Raw genomic sequence first — 15,286 nt, 5'->3', positions numbered from 1 at the left:
AGAAGGGTTAGGGGGTCTCAGCAGGGTGGAGGGAGGATGGTGGAAGGGGTAGGGGGGTCTCAGCAGGGTGGATGGTGGAAGGGGTAGGGGGGTCTCAGCAGGGTGGATGGTGGAAGGGGTAGGGGGGTCTCAGCAGGGTGGATGGTGGAAGGGGTAGGGGGGTCTCAGCAGGGTGGATGGTGGAAGGGGTAGGGGGGTCTCAGCAGGGTGGATGGTGGAAGGGGTAGGGGGGTCTCAGCAGGGAGGATGGTGGAAGGGGTAGGGGGGTCTCAGCAGGGTGGATGGTGGAAGGGGTAGGGGGGTCTCAGCAGGGTGGATGGTGGAAGGGGTAGGGGGGTCTCAGCAGGGTGGATGGTGGAAGGGGTAGGGGGGTCTCAGCAGGGTGGATGGTGGAAGGGGTAGGGGGGTCTCAGCAGGGTGGATGGTGGAAGGGGTAGGCGGGTCTCAGCAGGGTGGAGGGAGGATGGTGGAAGGGGTAGGGGGGTCTCAGCAGGGTGGATGGTGGAAGGGGTAGGGGGGTCTCAGCAGGGTGGATGGTGGAAGGGGTAGGGGGGTCTCAGCAGGGTGGATGGTGGAAGGGGTAGGGGGGTCTCAGCAACAGCGCATGCGTGGCGGGTTGAGCTCAGGAGGAATGTCTGGTTCAGGCTGCAGAGACAGGATACTGTTGGAAAGCTCCCTACTGGGAATCTCCAGAGGCATCTGATGAGACAGGAAGACAAAACACAGAACAGGAAGTTAACAGACAGTAGAAACAGAACGTCTTTATTACAGTCTACAGCTACATGTTATTACAGGCTACATGTTAGTACAGGCTACAGCTACATGTTATTACAGGCTACAGCTACATGTTATTACAGGCTACAGCTACATGTTATTACAGGCTACAGCTACATGTTATTACAGGCTACAGCTACATGTTATTACAGCTACATGTTATTACAGTCTACAGCTACATGTTATTACAGGCTACATGTTAGTACAGGCTACAGCTACATGTTATTACAGGCTACAGCTACATGTTATTACAGGCTACAGCTACATGTTATTACAGGCTACAGCTACATGTTATTACAGGCTACAGCTACATGTTATTACAGCTACATGTTATTACAGGCTACAGCTACATGTTATTACAGGCTACAGCTACATGTTATTACAGGCTACAGCTACGTTATTACAGGCTACAGCTACATGTTATTACAGGCTACAGCTACATGTTATTACAGGCTACATGTTATTACAGCTACATGTTATTACAGCTACATGTCATTACAGGCTACAGCTACATGTCATTACAGGCTACAGCTACATGTTATTACAGGCTACAGCTACATGTTATTACAGGCTACAGCTACATGTCATTACAGGCTACAGCTACATGTCATTACAGGCTACAGCTACATGTCATTACAGGCTATAGCTACATGTCATTACAGGCTACAGCTACATGTCATTACAGGCTACAGCTACATGTTATTACAGCTACATGTTATTACAGGCTACAGCTACATGTCATTACAGGCTACAGCTACATGTCATTACAGGCTACAGCTACATGTCATTACAGGCTACAGCTACATGTCATTACAGGCTACAGCTACATGTCATTACAGGCTACAGCTACATGTCATTACAGGCTACAGCTACATGTCATTACAGGCTACAGCTACATGTCATTACAGGCTACAGCTACATGTCATTACAGGCTACAGCTACATGTCATTACAGGCTACAGCTACATGTCATTACAGGCTACAGCTACATGTTATTACAGGCTACAGCTACATGTTATTACAGGCTACAGCTACATGTCATTACAGGCTACAGCTACATGTCATTACAGGCTATAGCTACATGTCATTACAGGCTACAGCTACATGTCATTACAGGCTACAGCTACATGTCATTACAGGCTACAGCTACATGTTATTACAGCTACATGTTATTACAGGCTACAGCTACATGTTATTACAGGCTACAGCTACATGTCATTACAGGCTACAGCTACATGTCATTACAGGCTACAGCTACATGTCATTACAGGCTACAGCTACATGTTATACAGGCTACAGCTACATGTTATTACAGGCTACAGCTACATGTCATTACAGGCTACAGCTACATGTCATTACAGGCTACAGCTACATGTCATTACAGGCTACAGCTACATGTTATTACAGGCTACAGCTACATGTCATTACAGGCTACAGCTACATGTCATTACAGGCTATAGCTACATGTCATTACAGGCTACAGCTACATGTCATTACAGGCTACAGCTACATGTCATTACAGGCTACAGCTACATGTTATTACAGCTACATGTTATTACAGGCTACAGCTACATGTCATTACAGGCTACAGCTACATGTCATTACAGGCTACAGCTACATGTCATTACAGGCTACAGCTACATGTTATACAGGCTACAGCTACATGTTATTACAGGCTACAGCTACATGTCATTACAGGCTACAGCTACATGTCATTACAGGCTACAGCTACATGTCATTACAGGCTACAGCTACATGTTATTACAGGCTACAGCTACATGTCATTACAGGCTACAGCTACATGTCATTACAGGCTACAGCTACATGTCATTACAGGCTACATGTTATTACAGGCTACAGCTACATGTTATTACAGCTACATGTTATTACAGGCTACAGCTACATGTCATTACAGGCTACAGCTACATGCCATTACAGGCTACAGCTACATGTTATTACAGCTACATGTTATTACAGGCTACAGCTACATGTTATACAGGCTACATCTACATGTTATACAGGCTACAGCTACATGTTATACAGGCTACAGCTACATGTCATTACAGGCTACAGCTACATGTCATTACAGGCTACAGCTACATGTCATTACAGGCTACAGCTACATGTCATTACAGCTACATGTCATTACAGGCTACAGCTACATGTCATTACAGGCTACAGCTACATGTTATACAGGCTACAGCTACATGTTATTACAGGCTACAGCTACATGTTATACAGGCTACAGCTACATGTTATTCAGGCTTCAGCTACATGTTATTCAGGCTTCAGCTACATGTTATACAGGCTACAGCTACATGTTATTACAGGCTACAGCTACATGTTATTACAGGCTACAGCTACATGTTATTACAGGCTACAGCTACATGTTATTACAGGCTACAGCTACATGTTATTACAGGCTACAGCTACATGTTATACAGGCTACAGCTACATGTTATTACAGGCTACAGCTACATGTTATTACAGGCTACAGCTACATGTTATTACAGGCTACAGCTACATGTTATTACAGGCTAAAACTAAACAAAAATGACTAATCACAATACTATAAAACACATTGAAGACTATTATCAATTAATAATATACATACAGTAACAGGAAACTATTGATTTCCTAACTAATACTGAGAAAAAAAATCATTACATTGAAAATAATAAAATATATATTTTTAGTTATAGCAGAGACAACAAGAGGACAGTGATGTAACTACTCACCTTTGCTAGAATGTCGTCCACTAGTTTTAGAAAGCACTCCTCCACGTTAAAGTTATCCTTGGCACTAGCCTCGCAGAATCGCAACCCAGATATCCTGGAGACAAACTGCGGAGAGAAATGGAACTTCTGTAGTGTTGTTTCCCGGGGTATAAGGCAAGATTATAATTGACCCCTTTTTTTCTCCCCAATTTCCTGATATCAAATTGGTAGTTACAGTCTTGTCCCATCGCTGCAACTCCCTGTACGGACTCGGGAGAGGCGAAGGTCGAGAGCCATGCGTCCTCCAAAACACGACCCTGCCAAGCCTAAATGCTTCTTAACACACCGCTCGCTTAACCCGGAAGCCAGCCGCACCAATGTGTCGGAGGAAACACCGTCCAGCTGGCGACTATGTCGACTATGTGCCCGGCCCGCCACAAGTAGTCGCTAGAGCGCGATGGGACAAGGAAATCATGGCCGGCCAAACCCTCCCCTAACCCGGACGACGCTGGGCCAATTGTGCGCCGCCTCATCGGTCACGGCCAGCTGTGGACACAGCCGGGGATTGAACCCGGGTCTGTAGTGACGCCTCAAGCACTGCGACACAGTACCTTAGACCTCTGTGCCACTTGGGAGGCTCCTGACCAAATTTTAAAGCACTCAGAACTCTGGGTAATGTACAACTGAAGATTTTTCCTTAACTGTCAGATTTTTCAGTGGATCTTCAGAGGAATGTGAAGGAAGCAGTGACATTTACATTGTGCATTGATGAGGTGAGCTATAGTAACAGGAGCGACGTCTGTAACAGGAGCGACGTCTGTAACAGGAGCGACGTCTAACAGGAGCGACGTCTGTAACAGGAGCGACGTCTGTAACAGGAGCGACGTCTGTAACAGGAGCGACGCCTGTGTTTAATCTAGAGCGGAATTAACCCTTTACACTCGTGGGAAATGGCCTATATGGATAGGGCTAAATTGAAACGTTTCTAACAGAACAACTATAAAAGCAAATGCATAACAATGGTAGCAATTGAAAGAGAACAGTTTGGAGATAAATGGGGAAATAATTAGACCAAAAGGTGAGGACTCAACAGTTCACCTGACCAGACTGAATCCAAACATCACACTGTTGATGTGATGTGAATGTTACACTTACTGTACTTTTCACAGCATTTATCAATAACGACACCTGAATATACTGTGATACATTCAGTAACATAAGAATATTCCTGGACAATGTGGGGTAGGTGAAATATAAAACAAAACAAAAATGACGACAAGGGTTTGAGGGAGAGGACTAACTGGAGTCTCCAAGTCGACACACGACTGTCCCCAGATATCCTTTCTGTGAGTCATTTCAAGTCATTTCAATGCAGTTTTATGACTCAAGGACGGATCCTCCAACTATAAAAGGTGTTTTTTTGTAGCTCTCCTAGCTGTGTCGTTGAGGAACTGAAGTCAAGGACATTTGTCATTTTGTTTTGTTTGGAACACAGCCCTGCATCCCCACCATCACACAACTACTGTTGCTGATTAACACAATCCTAAAACCGATCCATTATAAATCACAATCTGGGTCAGGTGGGCTAGCTAAGTTATAAAAATACAAAACTTAGTGTTTTCAAGACGCACTTCAGACAGATTGTAATTTTGGTGAGAATAGAACGGAGTGCATTCTGGTCCTCAACGTCTCCTCTTTCAGAACATATTGACTCCTCTTGACTTACAGTATTTCCCCTCACTCAGAAAACAACAAAAGTTACCCAATGAATGGGCGGGATGGGGTCGACTTCATGTCGTTTCGCGCAGTGCTCGAGTTCAAAACGTCTGTCAGTCAAAACCCCTACAGAGCTGTGAAGCGGAGAGATGGAACTCTGACCTCATTGATACATTTTCTCCCTCTAATGATTTGAGGCGAGGATAATAACATTGGTTATCTGATCCTAGATCAGTGTTTAACTCACCCTCTCGGCAGTCTGTTTAGTGACGATGCGGTCTGTCTCACAGTCCAGCTTGTTTCCCACTAGCAGCAGCTCTGCCTCCTCTGAAGCATACTGACCAATGAAAGAGGAGAGATTAGTGCACTAGTATGTCCTCTAAAAAGTGTTCTGACAAGGGAGGAAGGAAGGAAGGCAGGACCAGGGTTGGGGATACTGGAGGACCAGGGTCGTGAAACACTGCTCTACTACATTGGGATTCTAAAACTCACTCTCTGAAAACCCACCAAGCTATCAAAAGCTGTTCCAAGAGTTTTTAGTCTGACCTTGTCGATCATCTTCATCCACTTGGGAAGGTCGTCGAAGGTTTCCTGCTTGGTGATGTCATAGACCAGTACTATCCCTTTGGCCCCACGGTAGTAGGCGGAGGTTATACTGTTGAACCTCTCCTGACCAGCTGTATCCCTGGAGGTACAGGACACATCACATATCAGACTGGATCCATGAGTTAGAGACAGGACACACATCACATATCCAACTGGATCTATGAGTTAGAGACAGGACACATCACATATCAGACTGGATCCATTAGAGACAGAACACATCACATATCAGACTGGATCCATTAGAGACAGGACACATCATACATCACATATCAGACTGGATCCATTAGAGACAGGACACATCACATATCAGCCTGGATCTATTAGAGACAGGACACAGCACATATCAGACTGGATCCATTCGAGACAGGACACATCACACATCACATATCAGACTGGATCCATTAGAGACAGGACACATCACATATCAGCCTGGATCTATTAGAGACAGGACACAGCACATATCAGACTGGATCCATTAGAGACAGGACACATCACACATCACATATCAGACTGGATCCATTAGAGACAGGACACATCACATATCACATATCAGACTGGATCCATTAGAGACAGGACACATCACATATCAGCCTGGATCTATTAGAGACAGGACACAGCACATATCAGACTGGATCCATTAGAGACATGACACATCACATATCAGACTGGATCCATTAGAGACAGGGCACATCACATATCAGACTGGATCTATTAGAGACAGGACACAGCACATATCAGACTGGATCCATTAGAGACATGGCACATCACATATCAGACTGGATCTATTAGAGACAGGACACAGCACATATCAGACTGGATCTATTAGAGAGAGAACACATATCAGACTGGAACTTTAATTAGGGCCAGGACAAATCACATAGACTGGATCTATTAGTTAGAGTCAGGACACATCACATATCCGACTGGATCCATTAGAGACAGAACACATCACATATCAGACTGGATCCATTAGAGACAGAACACATCACATATCAGACTGGATCCATTAGAGACAGAACACATCACATATCAGACTGGATCCATTAGAGACAGAACACATCACATATCAGACTGGATCCATTAGAGACAGGACGCATCACATATCAGACTGGATCTATTAGAGACAGGACACATCACATATCAGACGGAATATATTAGACAGAGATGGGACACAACACAGACTGGATCCATTTGTTAGGTTTGCCAGACCATCTGTCCTGACTGAGTGTGTCTTGTACAATGTGTTTTTTGTTTTTTTGTTTACCTTCATTTAAATTAGGCAAGTCGACATAAAATGTACGTTCTTCCTATTTCCACTCAGCACTACAACAAGCACTGCAGCAGTAATGAACGAGTAGGAAAGTATCTATAGGCTTGTGTTGTTATTATTAGTGGCTTGGGTCTATAGGCTTGTGTTGTTATCATTAGTGGCTTGGGTCTATAGGCTGGCCTTGTTGTTATCATTAGTGGCTTGGGTCTATAGGCTGGCCTTGTTGTTATCATTAGTGGCTTGGGTCTATAGGCTGGCCTTGTTGTTATCATTAGTGGCTTGGGTCTATAGGCTGGCCTTGTTGTTATCATTAGTGGCTTGGGTCTATAGGCTGGCCTTGTTGTTATCATTAGTGGCTTGGGTCTATAGGCTGGCCTTGTTGTTATCATTAGTGGCTTGGGTCTAAAGGCTGGCCTTGTTGTTATCATTAGTGGCTTGGGTCTATAGGCTGGCCTTGTTGTTATCATTAGTGGCTTGGGTCTATAGGCTGGCCTTGTTGTTATCATTAGTGGCTTGGGTCTATAGGCTGGCCTTGTTGTTATCATTAGTGGCTTGGGTCTATAGGCTGGCCTTGTTGTTATCATTAGTGGCTTGGGTCTATAGGCTGGCCTTGTTGTTATTATTAGTGGCTTGGGTCTATAGGCTGGCCTTGTTGTTATTATTAGTGGCTTGGGTCTATAGGCTGGCCTTGTTGTTATCATTAGTGGCTTGGGTCTATAGGCTGGCCTTGTTGTTATCATTAGTGGCTTGGGTCTATAGGCTGGCCTTGTTGTTATCATTAGTGGCTTGGGTCTATAGGCTGGCCTTGTTGTTATCATTAGTGGCTTGGGTCTATAGGCTGGCCTTGTTGTTATCATTAGTGGCTTGGGTCTATAGGCTGGCCTTGTTGTTATTATTAATGGCCTGGGTCTATAGGCTTGCCTTGTTGTTATTATTAATGGCCTGGGTCTATAGGCTTACCTTGTTGTTATTATTATTAGTACGTACATATCCCAAACAGAAGCCATGGATTACAGGCAACATCCGCACTGAGCTAAAGGGTAGAGCTGCCGCTTTCAAGGAGCTGGACTCTAACCTGGAAGCTTATAAGAAATCCCACTATGCCCTCTGACTAACCATCAAACAGGCAAAACGTCAATTCAGGACTAAGATCGAACCGTACTACACCGGCTCTGATGCTCGTCGGCTGTAGCAGGGCTTGCAAACTATTATAGACTACAAAGGGAAGCACAGCCGAGAGCTGCCCAGTGACACGAGCCTATCAGACGAGCTAAACTACTTCTATGCTCGCTTCGAGGCAAAAAACACTGAAAGATGCATGAGAGCCCCAGCTGTTCCGGACAACTGTGTGATCACGCTCTGCGCAGCCGATGTGAGTAAGACCTTTAAACAGGTCAACATTCACAAAGCCGCAGGGCAAGACAGATTACCAGGACGTGTACTGCGAGCATGCGCTGACCAACTGGCAAGTGTCTTCACTGACATTTTCAACCTCTCCCTGTCCGAGTCTGTAATACCAACATGTTTCAAGCAGACCACCATAGTACCTGTGCCCCAGAACACTAAGGTAACCTGCCTAAATGACTACTGACCCATAGCACTCACATCTGTAGCCATGAGGTGCTTTGAAAGGCCTTCATGGTTCACATCAACACCATTATCCCAGAAACCCTAGACCCACTCCAATTTGCATACCGCCCCAACAGATCCACAGATGATGCAATCTCTATTTCACTCCACACTGCCCTTTCCTACCTGGACAAAAGGAACACCTATGTGAGAATGCTGTTCATCGACTACAGCTCAGCATTCAACACCATAGTGCCCACAAAGCTCATCAATAAGCTAAGGACCCTGGGACTAAACATCTGCAACTGGATCCTGGACTTCCTGATGGGCCGCCCCTAGGTGGTGAGGGTAGGTAACAACAAATCCGCCACGCTGATCCTCAACACAGGGGCCCCTCAGGAGTGGGTGTTCAGTCCACTCCTGTACTCCCTGTTCACTCATGACTGCACGGCCAGGTACGACTCTACACTAGAGGTCAACCGATTACGATTTTTCAACGCCGATACCGATTATTGGAGGACCCAAAAAAAAGCCGATACCGATTAATCTGACGATTTTTTTACATGTATTTATAAATGACAATTACAACAAAACTGAATTAACACTTATTTGAACTTAATATAATACATCAATAAAAATCAATTTAGCCTCAAATAAATAATGAAACATGTTCAATTTGGTTTAAATAATGCAAAAACTAAGTGTTGGAGAAGAAAGTAAAAGCGCAATATGTGCCATGTAAGAAAACTAACGTTTAAGTTCCATGCTCAGAACATGAGAACATATGAAAGCTGGTGGTTCCTTTTAACATGAGTCTTCAATGTACCCAGGTAAGAAGTTTTAGGTAGTAGTTATTTTAGGAATTATAGGACTATTTCTCTCTATACCATTTGTATTTCATTAACCTTTGACAATTGGATGTTCTTATAGGCACTTTAGTATTGCCAGTGTAACAGTATAGCTTCCGTCCCTCTCCTCGCTTCTCCCTGGGCTTGAACCAGGAACACAACAGCCACCTTCGAAGCAGCGTTACCCATGCAGAGCAAGGGGAACAACTACTAGAAGGCTCAGAGCGAGTGACGTTTGAAACGCTATTAGCAAGCACCCCGCTAACTAGCTAGCCATTTCATATCGGTTACACGAGCCTAATCTCTGGAGTTGATAGGCTTGAAGTCATAAACAGCACAATGCTTGACACACAACAAAGAGCTGCTGGCAAAATGCACGAAAGTGCTGTTTGAATGAATGCTTACGAGCCTGCTGCTGCCTACCACCGCTCAGTCAGACTGCTCTATCAAATCATAGACTTAGTTATAACATAATAACACACAGAAATACGAGCCTTAGGTCATTAATATGGTCGAATCCGGAAACTATCATCTCGAAAACAAGACGTTTATTCTTTCAGTGAAATACCGTCATTGAAAATAAGAATGTGTTCTTAACTGACTTAAATAAAGATTAAATAAAGGTGTTTAAAAATATATATATATATATATATTTTTTTTTTTAAATCGGCCAAATCTGTGTCCAAAAATACCAATTTCCGATTGTTATGAAAACTTGAAATCGGCCCTAATTAATCGGCCATTCCGATTAATCGGTCGACTTCTACTCTACACCATCAATAAATTTGGCTATGACACAACAGCGTCATCACCAACAACGATGAGACAGCATATAGGGAGGAGATCAGACCTGGCCGTATGGTACCAGGACAACAACCTCAATGTGATAAAGACAAAGGAGATGATTGTGGACTACAGGAAAAAGAGGACCGAGCATGCCCCCATCCTCATCGACGGGGCTGCAGTGGAGCAGGTTGAGAGCTTCAGTTCCTGGGTGTCCACATCATCAACAAACTAACATGATCCAAGCACACCAGGACAGTCGTGAAGAGGGCACAACAAATCCTATTCCCCCTCAGGAGACTGAAAAGATTTGGCATGGGTCCTCAGATCCTCAAAAGGTTCTACAGCTGCACCATCGAGAGCATCATTGCCTGGTATGGCAACTGCTCGCCTTCTGACCGCAAGGCATTACAGAGGGTAGTGCGTACGGCCTAGAACATCACTGGGGCCAAGCTTCTTGCCATCCAGGACCTCTATAGCAGACCGTGTCAGAGGAAGGCCCTAAAAATTGGGTGGCTGGAGTCCTTGACCAGTCACAGACTGTTCTCTCTGCTACCGCACGGCAAGCGGTACCGGAGTGCCAAGTCTTGGTTCAAGAGGCTTCTAAACACCTTCTACCATCAAGCCATAAGACTCCTGAACACCTAATCAAAATGGCTACCCAGACTATTTGCAGTGCCCCTCTCCTCTCACACCGCTGCTACTCTCAGTTGTCATCTATGCATAGTCACTTTAATTAACTCTACCAAGATGTACATACTACCGGTACCCTCCTGTATATAGTCTCGCTATTGTTATTTTACTGCTGCTCTTTAATTACTTGTTACTTTTATTTCTTATTCTTATCCATATTGTTTTTAAACTGCATTGTTGGTTAAGGGCTCATAAGTCAGCATTTCACTGTATTCTGCACATGTGACTAATAAATACAATTTGATTTCATTTGATTTGCTGTGCCCTAGGTAGAGCAGGGTTACATGGAGGCTGACTGACAGTGGTGGAGCCCAGATTAATGGGTACAGTCCAGTACACTACTGTGCAGTAAGTCAGTCTGTGTGAGGTAGTGAGACAGAACAGTGAGACAGAGGAAATGCACCAGGAAGTTATTAAAGAGACTGACTGATGATGACTTCCTGTTCCTTTTGACTCACCAGATTTGCAACCTGATCTTCTTCCCTCTCAGCTCCACCGTCTTGATCTTAAAATCTACTCCTGCAGGGAGAGGGAAGAGGGAGAGAGAAAGAGCCTGAAAAAAGTAGTCATGTGCTCTACTCTAGTGCTCTCCTACTCTAGTGCTCTCCTACTCTAGTGCTCTCCTACTCTAGTGCTCTCCTACTCTAGTGCTCTCCTACTCTAGTGCTCTCCTACTCTAGTGCTCTGCCATAGTGCTCTAGTGCTCTGCCATAGTGCTCTACTGCTCTGCCATAGTGCTCTACTGCTCTGCCATAGTGCTCTACTGCTCTGCCATAGTGCTCTACTGCTCTGCCATAGTGCTCTACTGCTCTGCCAGTGCTCTACTGCTCTAGTCTAGTGCTCTACTGCTCTAGTCTAGTGCTCTACTGCTCTAGTCTAGTGCTCTACTGCTCTAGTCTAGTGCTCTACTGCTCTAGTCTAGTGCTCTACTACGCTAGTCTAGTGCTCTACTACGCTAGTCTAGTGCTCTACTACGCTAGTCTAGTGCTCTACTACGCTAGTCTAGTGCTCTGCCCTAGTGCTCTACTGCTCTACTGCTCTACTCTAGTGCTCTACTGCTCTGCCCTAGTGCTCTACTGCTCTGCCCTAGTGCTCTACTGCTCTGCTCTACTGCACTGCTCTACTGCACTGTTCTGCTCTACTGCACTGTTCTGCTCTAGTGCTCTACTCTAGTGCTCTACTAATCTACACTAGTGCTCTACTGCACTGCTCTACTCTAGTGTTCTACTGCTCTACTCTAGTGCTCTACTGCACTGCTCTACTCTAGTGTTCTACTGCTCTACTCTAGTGCTCTACTGCACTGCTCTACTCTAGTGTTCTACTCTAGTGTTCTACTGCTCTACTCTACTGCAGTGCTCTACTATAGTGTTCTACTGCAGTGCTCTACTATAGTGTTCTACTGCAGTGCTCTACTCTAGTGTTCTACTGCTCTACTCTAGTGTTCTACTCTAGTGCTCTACTGCACTGCTCTACTACTCTACTCTAGTGTTCTGATACTGCCTGAGCAGAGTTGAGATGACTTTAAGGAATTACGTCATCAAATAAAAAACTAAGTAATATACACAACTAAATATTGTATTATTTCATAGTAATCCCCCCCCCCCCCCCCCCTCTGACAGAGACAATGGAATATTTTCAATGTTTTGGCAATTGAATGTTAACTATTTTTGGAATTAACTTTAAAAAGCTCTAAAATCATTGTAACATCATTATCTCTTAATGCACTTCATGATTTTTATTTTTTTAAATTAATTATCAAAATGAAATCAGTGTTGTTGTTTTTTACGAATCGAACCGAAACCAATCAGACCTTAAAATGCACTGACCTAACAACAACAATCTCTAGCAAGAGAACAGTTCGTTCCCTCAGTCAGTAGTACCAAAGATCTGCATAACTAAACCCAGATACACCACAGCCTGTCTTTTCAACGGGAACTATTGAGTCAAAGTGGGCAGAGCCAATCACTCACGACATAGCGAGTTCCTATTGACGCGTTCTAGAGTTCATCTGCATATTTCCGTCAGGGAACGCCTTCTGCGTGACGTACGCATGCGTGGTAACTCAATTCGCTTTTGCAATGGGTAAAAGTTTACATAACTTAGTCCACTCTGTTCATAACAGTTTGTAGTTTTGGGTACCGAAAAATGTAATTGCGGACAAATGTTTCATCGATGATAAAATATGCAGAATTTCGGTAAGAATGAATCTCGATTCAAGCTTTTCCCACTGTCGGCCATATTTGGTAGTGAGTGGAAACGTCAAGCGGATGCTTCACATTTATACATCCGGTGACATATCTGTCTCATTGTTCTATCTGTGGCCATACTGCTACATCTGCTGGACATGGCTCAAATTACAGTAGTACTAGATGGCTGCTCTGCTGGACAGATTAGTGTCAACACATTCTCAAGGGTAATTCACCATATGGCAGTCTTTCCTTTTAGTTATTTACCAACTTCTGCTTTTCAGATAAGATTTTACTACAACTTTTGTCAACTACCATGGCCACACAGTAGCGGGTGGGTATACTGTGACGTTCAAAACAGGAATATGTTCCAAAAACTTCAGAAATAACAAGGTTGTTCAACAAACAACGCATACAAAAGTAGCATGATCAATTCAACTAGTTAGCGAAATAGGCATAAACTCACCACGTAGTTTATTCTTAACGTTTGTCAATGGGATACCAGGAGTGAGGACAAACATTTTTCGGAATAAAACGTAGTGAGTGAAAAACTCCATGAAATTAACCCACTCCTTACCCCTGGCATCTTATTCTGCAGTTAAACAACTTTTGTATGCGTTGTATATTGAACAACCTTGTTATTTATGAAGTTTGTGTGACAGATTCCTGTTTTGAACGTAACACAAATTATACCCACCCCACAGTAAGTAGATGTTCAACGATAAAGGTTGGTTGCATTTCTCACTGACAAGTCATGCAACGCAAACATGACTAGACTTGGATCAAAACAACATAACTTGCTTTCAGATAGTTTGGCTAGTAAAGGACATTAGATGACCATTCCTTACCAACAGTTGATTTGCATGCTTCACAGAAAGTGTCGTCTGTAAATCTTTCCATTAGACTGGTTTTTCCCACGCCACGGGAGCCGATAATGATAATTTGAAGTTTGTAATCAGCGGGCCTCGGCGGCATCTTCCTGCGGCGAGACTGTCCCCCCAAAGCGGGGGAAGCATTCGCTGATCCCCCGCCACCGGCCATCCGCTTGATTTCATACCTCGAATCCATCAATAATTCCACATTTGAACCCCTAGCTATATACGCTTTAAAATGGGAGAATATCACTTTTCTATAGTCTTTGAAATGAGTTAGTTCAGGAAAGTTTTTCAACTTCCAAGTATGTTGTTTAGCTGCTGACTGTCAAGCGGATCCTGGGAGCATGTTCATTACGTCACCGCAGGCACCATAGAACCTCGCCAATCTTCTTCTTTTTTGCTGGGATTTGGTTGGTAGGGTCGCATCCAACTTTCAGGTGCATACATCGCCACCTACTGTACTGGTGTGTGTGAGGCCATTCATGTCCTTTCTACATTATATTGATACAATAATACAACATTGGGGGGGAGGAAAATTGCCCTGACAACTATTGGCCCTCTCTAAAAACCCACCACCCATTCCACTATTTAACCCTATAAAAACCCACCACCCATTCCACTATTTAACCCTATAAAAACCCACCACCCATTCCACTATTTAACCCTATAAAAACCCACCACCCATTCCACTATTTAACCCTATAAAAACCCACCACCCATTCCACTATTTCACCCTATAAAAACCCACCACCTATTCCACTATTTAATAACCCTATCTAATCTGACTCCAGACCAACGGTTTGAGGAAGTATCAAGACCCTGTAGGGCTGTTCTGCAGTCAGTACTTCTCAGCCGCTGCCACCACAACCTCCATTTTCTGTGACTTTGATCCATTTCTGCAGTATAATTAACAACCATGGCTATAAATGCTCAAATTTAAATGAAAAAAAAACACTTTACTGAAGCACTTATTCTTCCCCATCGCTCTCTCATGGTCTCTGCCTACTCACAAGAATCCTCTCAGGATCCCTCACCCTGTACCCATCTTCCTCTACCACTCTCTCATGGTCTCTGCCTACTCACAGGAATCCTCTCAGGATCCCTCACCCTGTACCCATCTTCCTCTACCACTCTCTCATGGTCTCTGCCTACTCACAGGAATCCTCTCAGGATCCCTCACCCTGTACCCATCTTCCTCTACCACTCTCTCATGGTCTCTGCCTACTCACAGGAATCCTCTCAGGATCCCT

General features: G+C 44.2%; 1 protein-coding gene across 1 annotated transcript; it reads right to left on the bottom strand.

Moving 5' to 3' along the window:
* Positions 1-349: 349 nt before the first annotated feature.
* LOC116357776 (ras-related protein Rab-12-like) lies at positions 350-14,229 on the bottom strand. Its single transcript, XM_031806405.1, has 6 exons — positions 14,010-14,229; positions 11,434-11,494; positions 5,753-5,891; positions 5,454-5,543; positions 3,512-3,616; positions 350-699 (listed from the first exon to the last, which is right to left on the bottom strand). Exons 1-6 carry the CDS (start codon positions 14,227-14,229, stop codon positions 592-594), a joined length of 723 nt encoding a protein of 240 aa, XP_031662265.1. The 3' UTR covers positions 350-591.
* Between the last annotated feature and the right edge of the window lie 1,057 nt (positions 14,230-15,286).

Source organism: Oncorhynchus kisutch, linkage group LG27 (assembly GCF_002021735.2).
Source record: "Oncorhynchus kisutch isolate 150728-3 linkage group LG27, Okis_V2, whole genome shotgun sequence".
NCBI classification, from domain to species: domain Eukaryota; kingdom Metazoa; phylum Chordata; class Actinopteri; order Salmoniformes; family Salmonidae; genus Oncorhynchus; species Oncorhynchus kisutch.
Note: the sequence above shows the minus strand (reverse complement) of the source record. Positions and strands in the feature narration are given on the sequence as shown.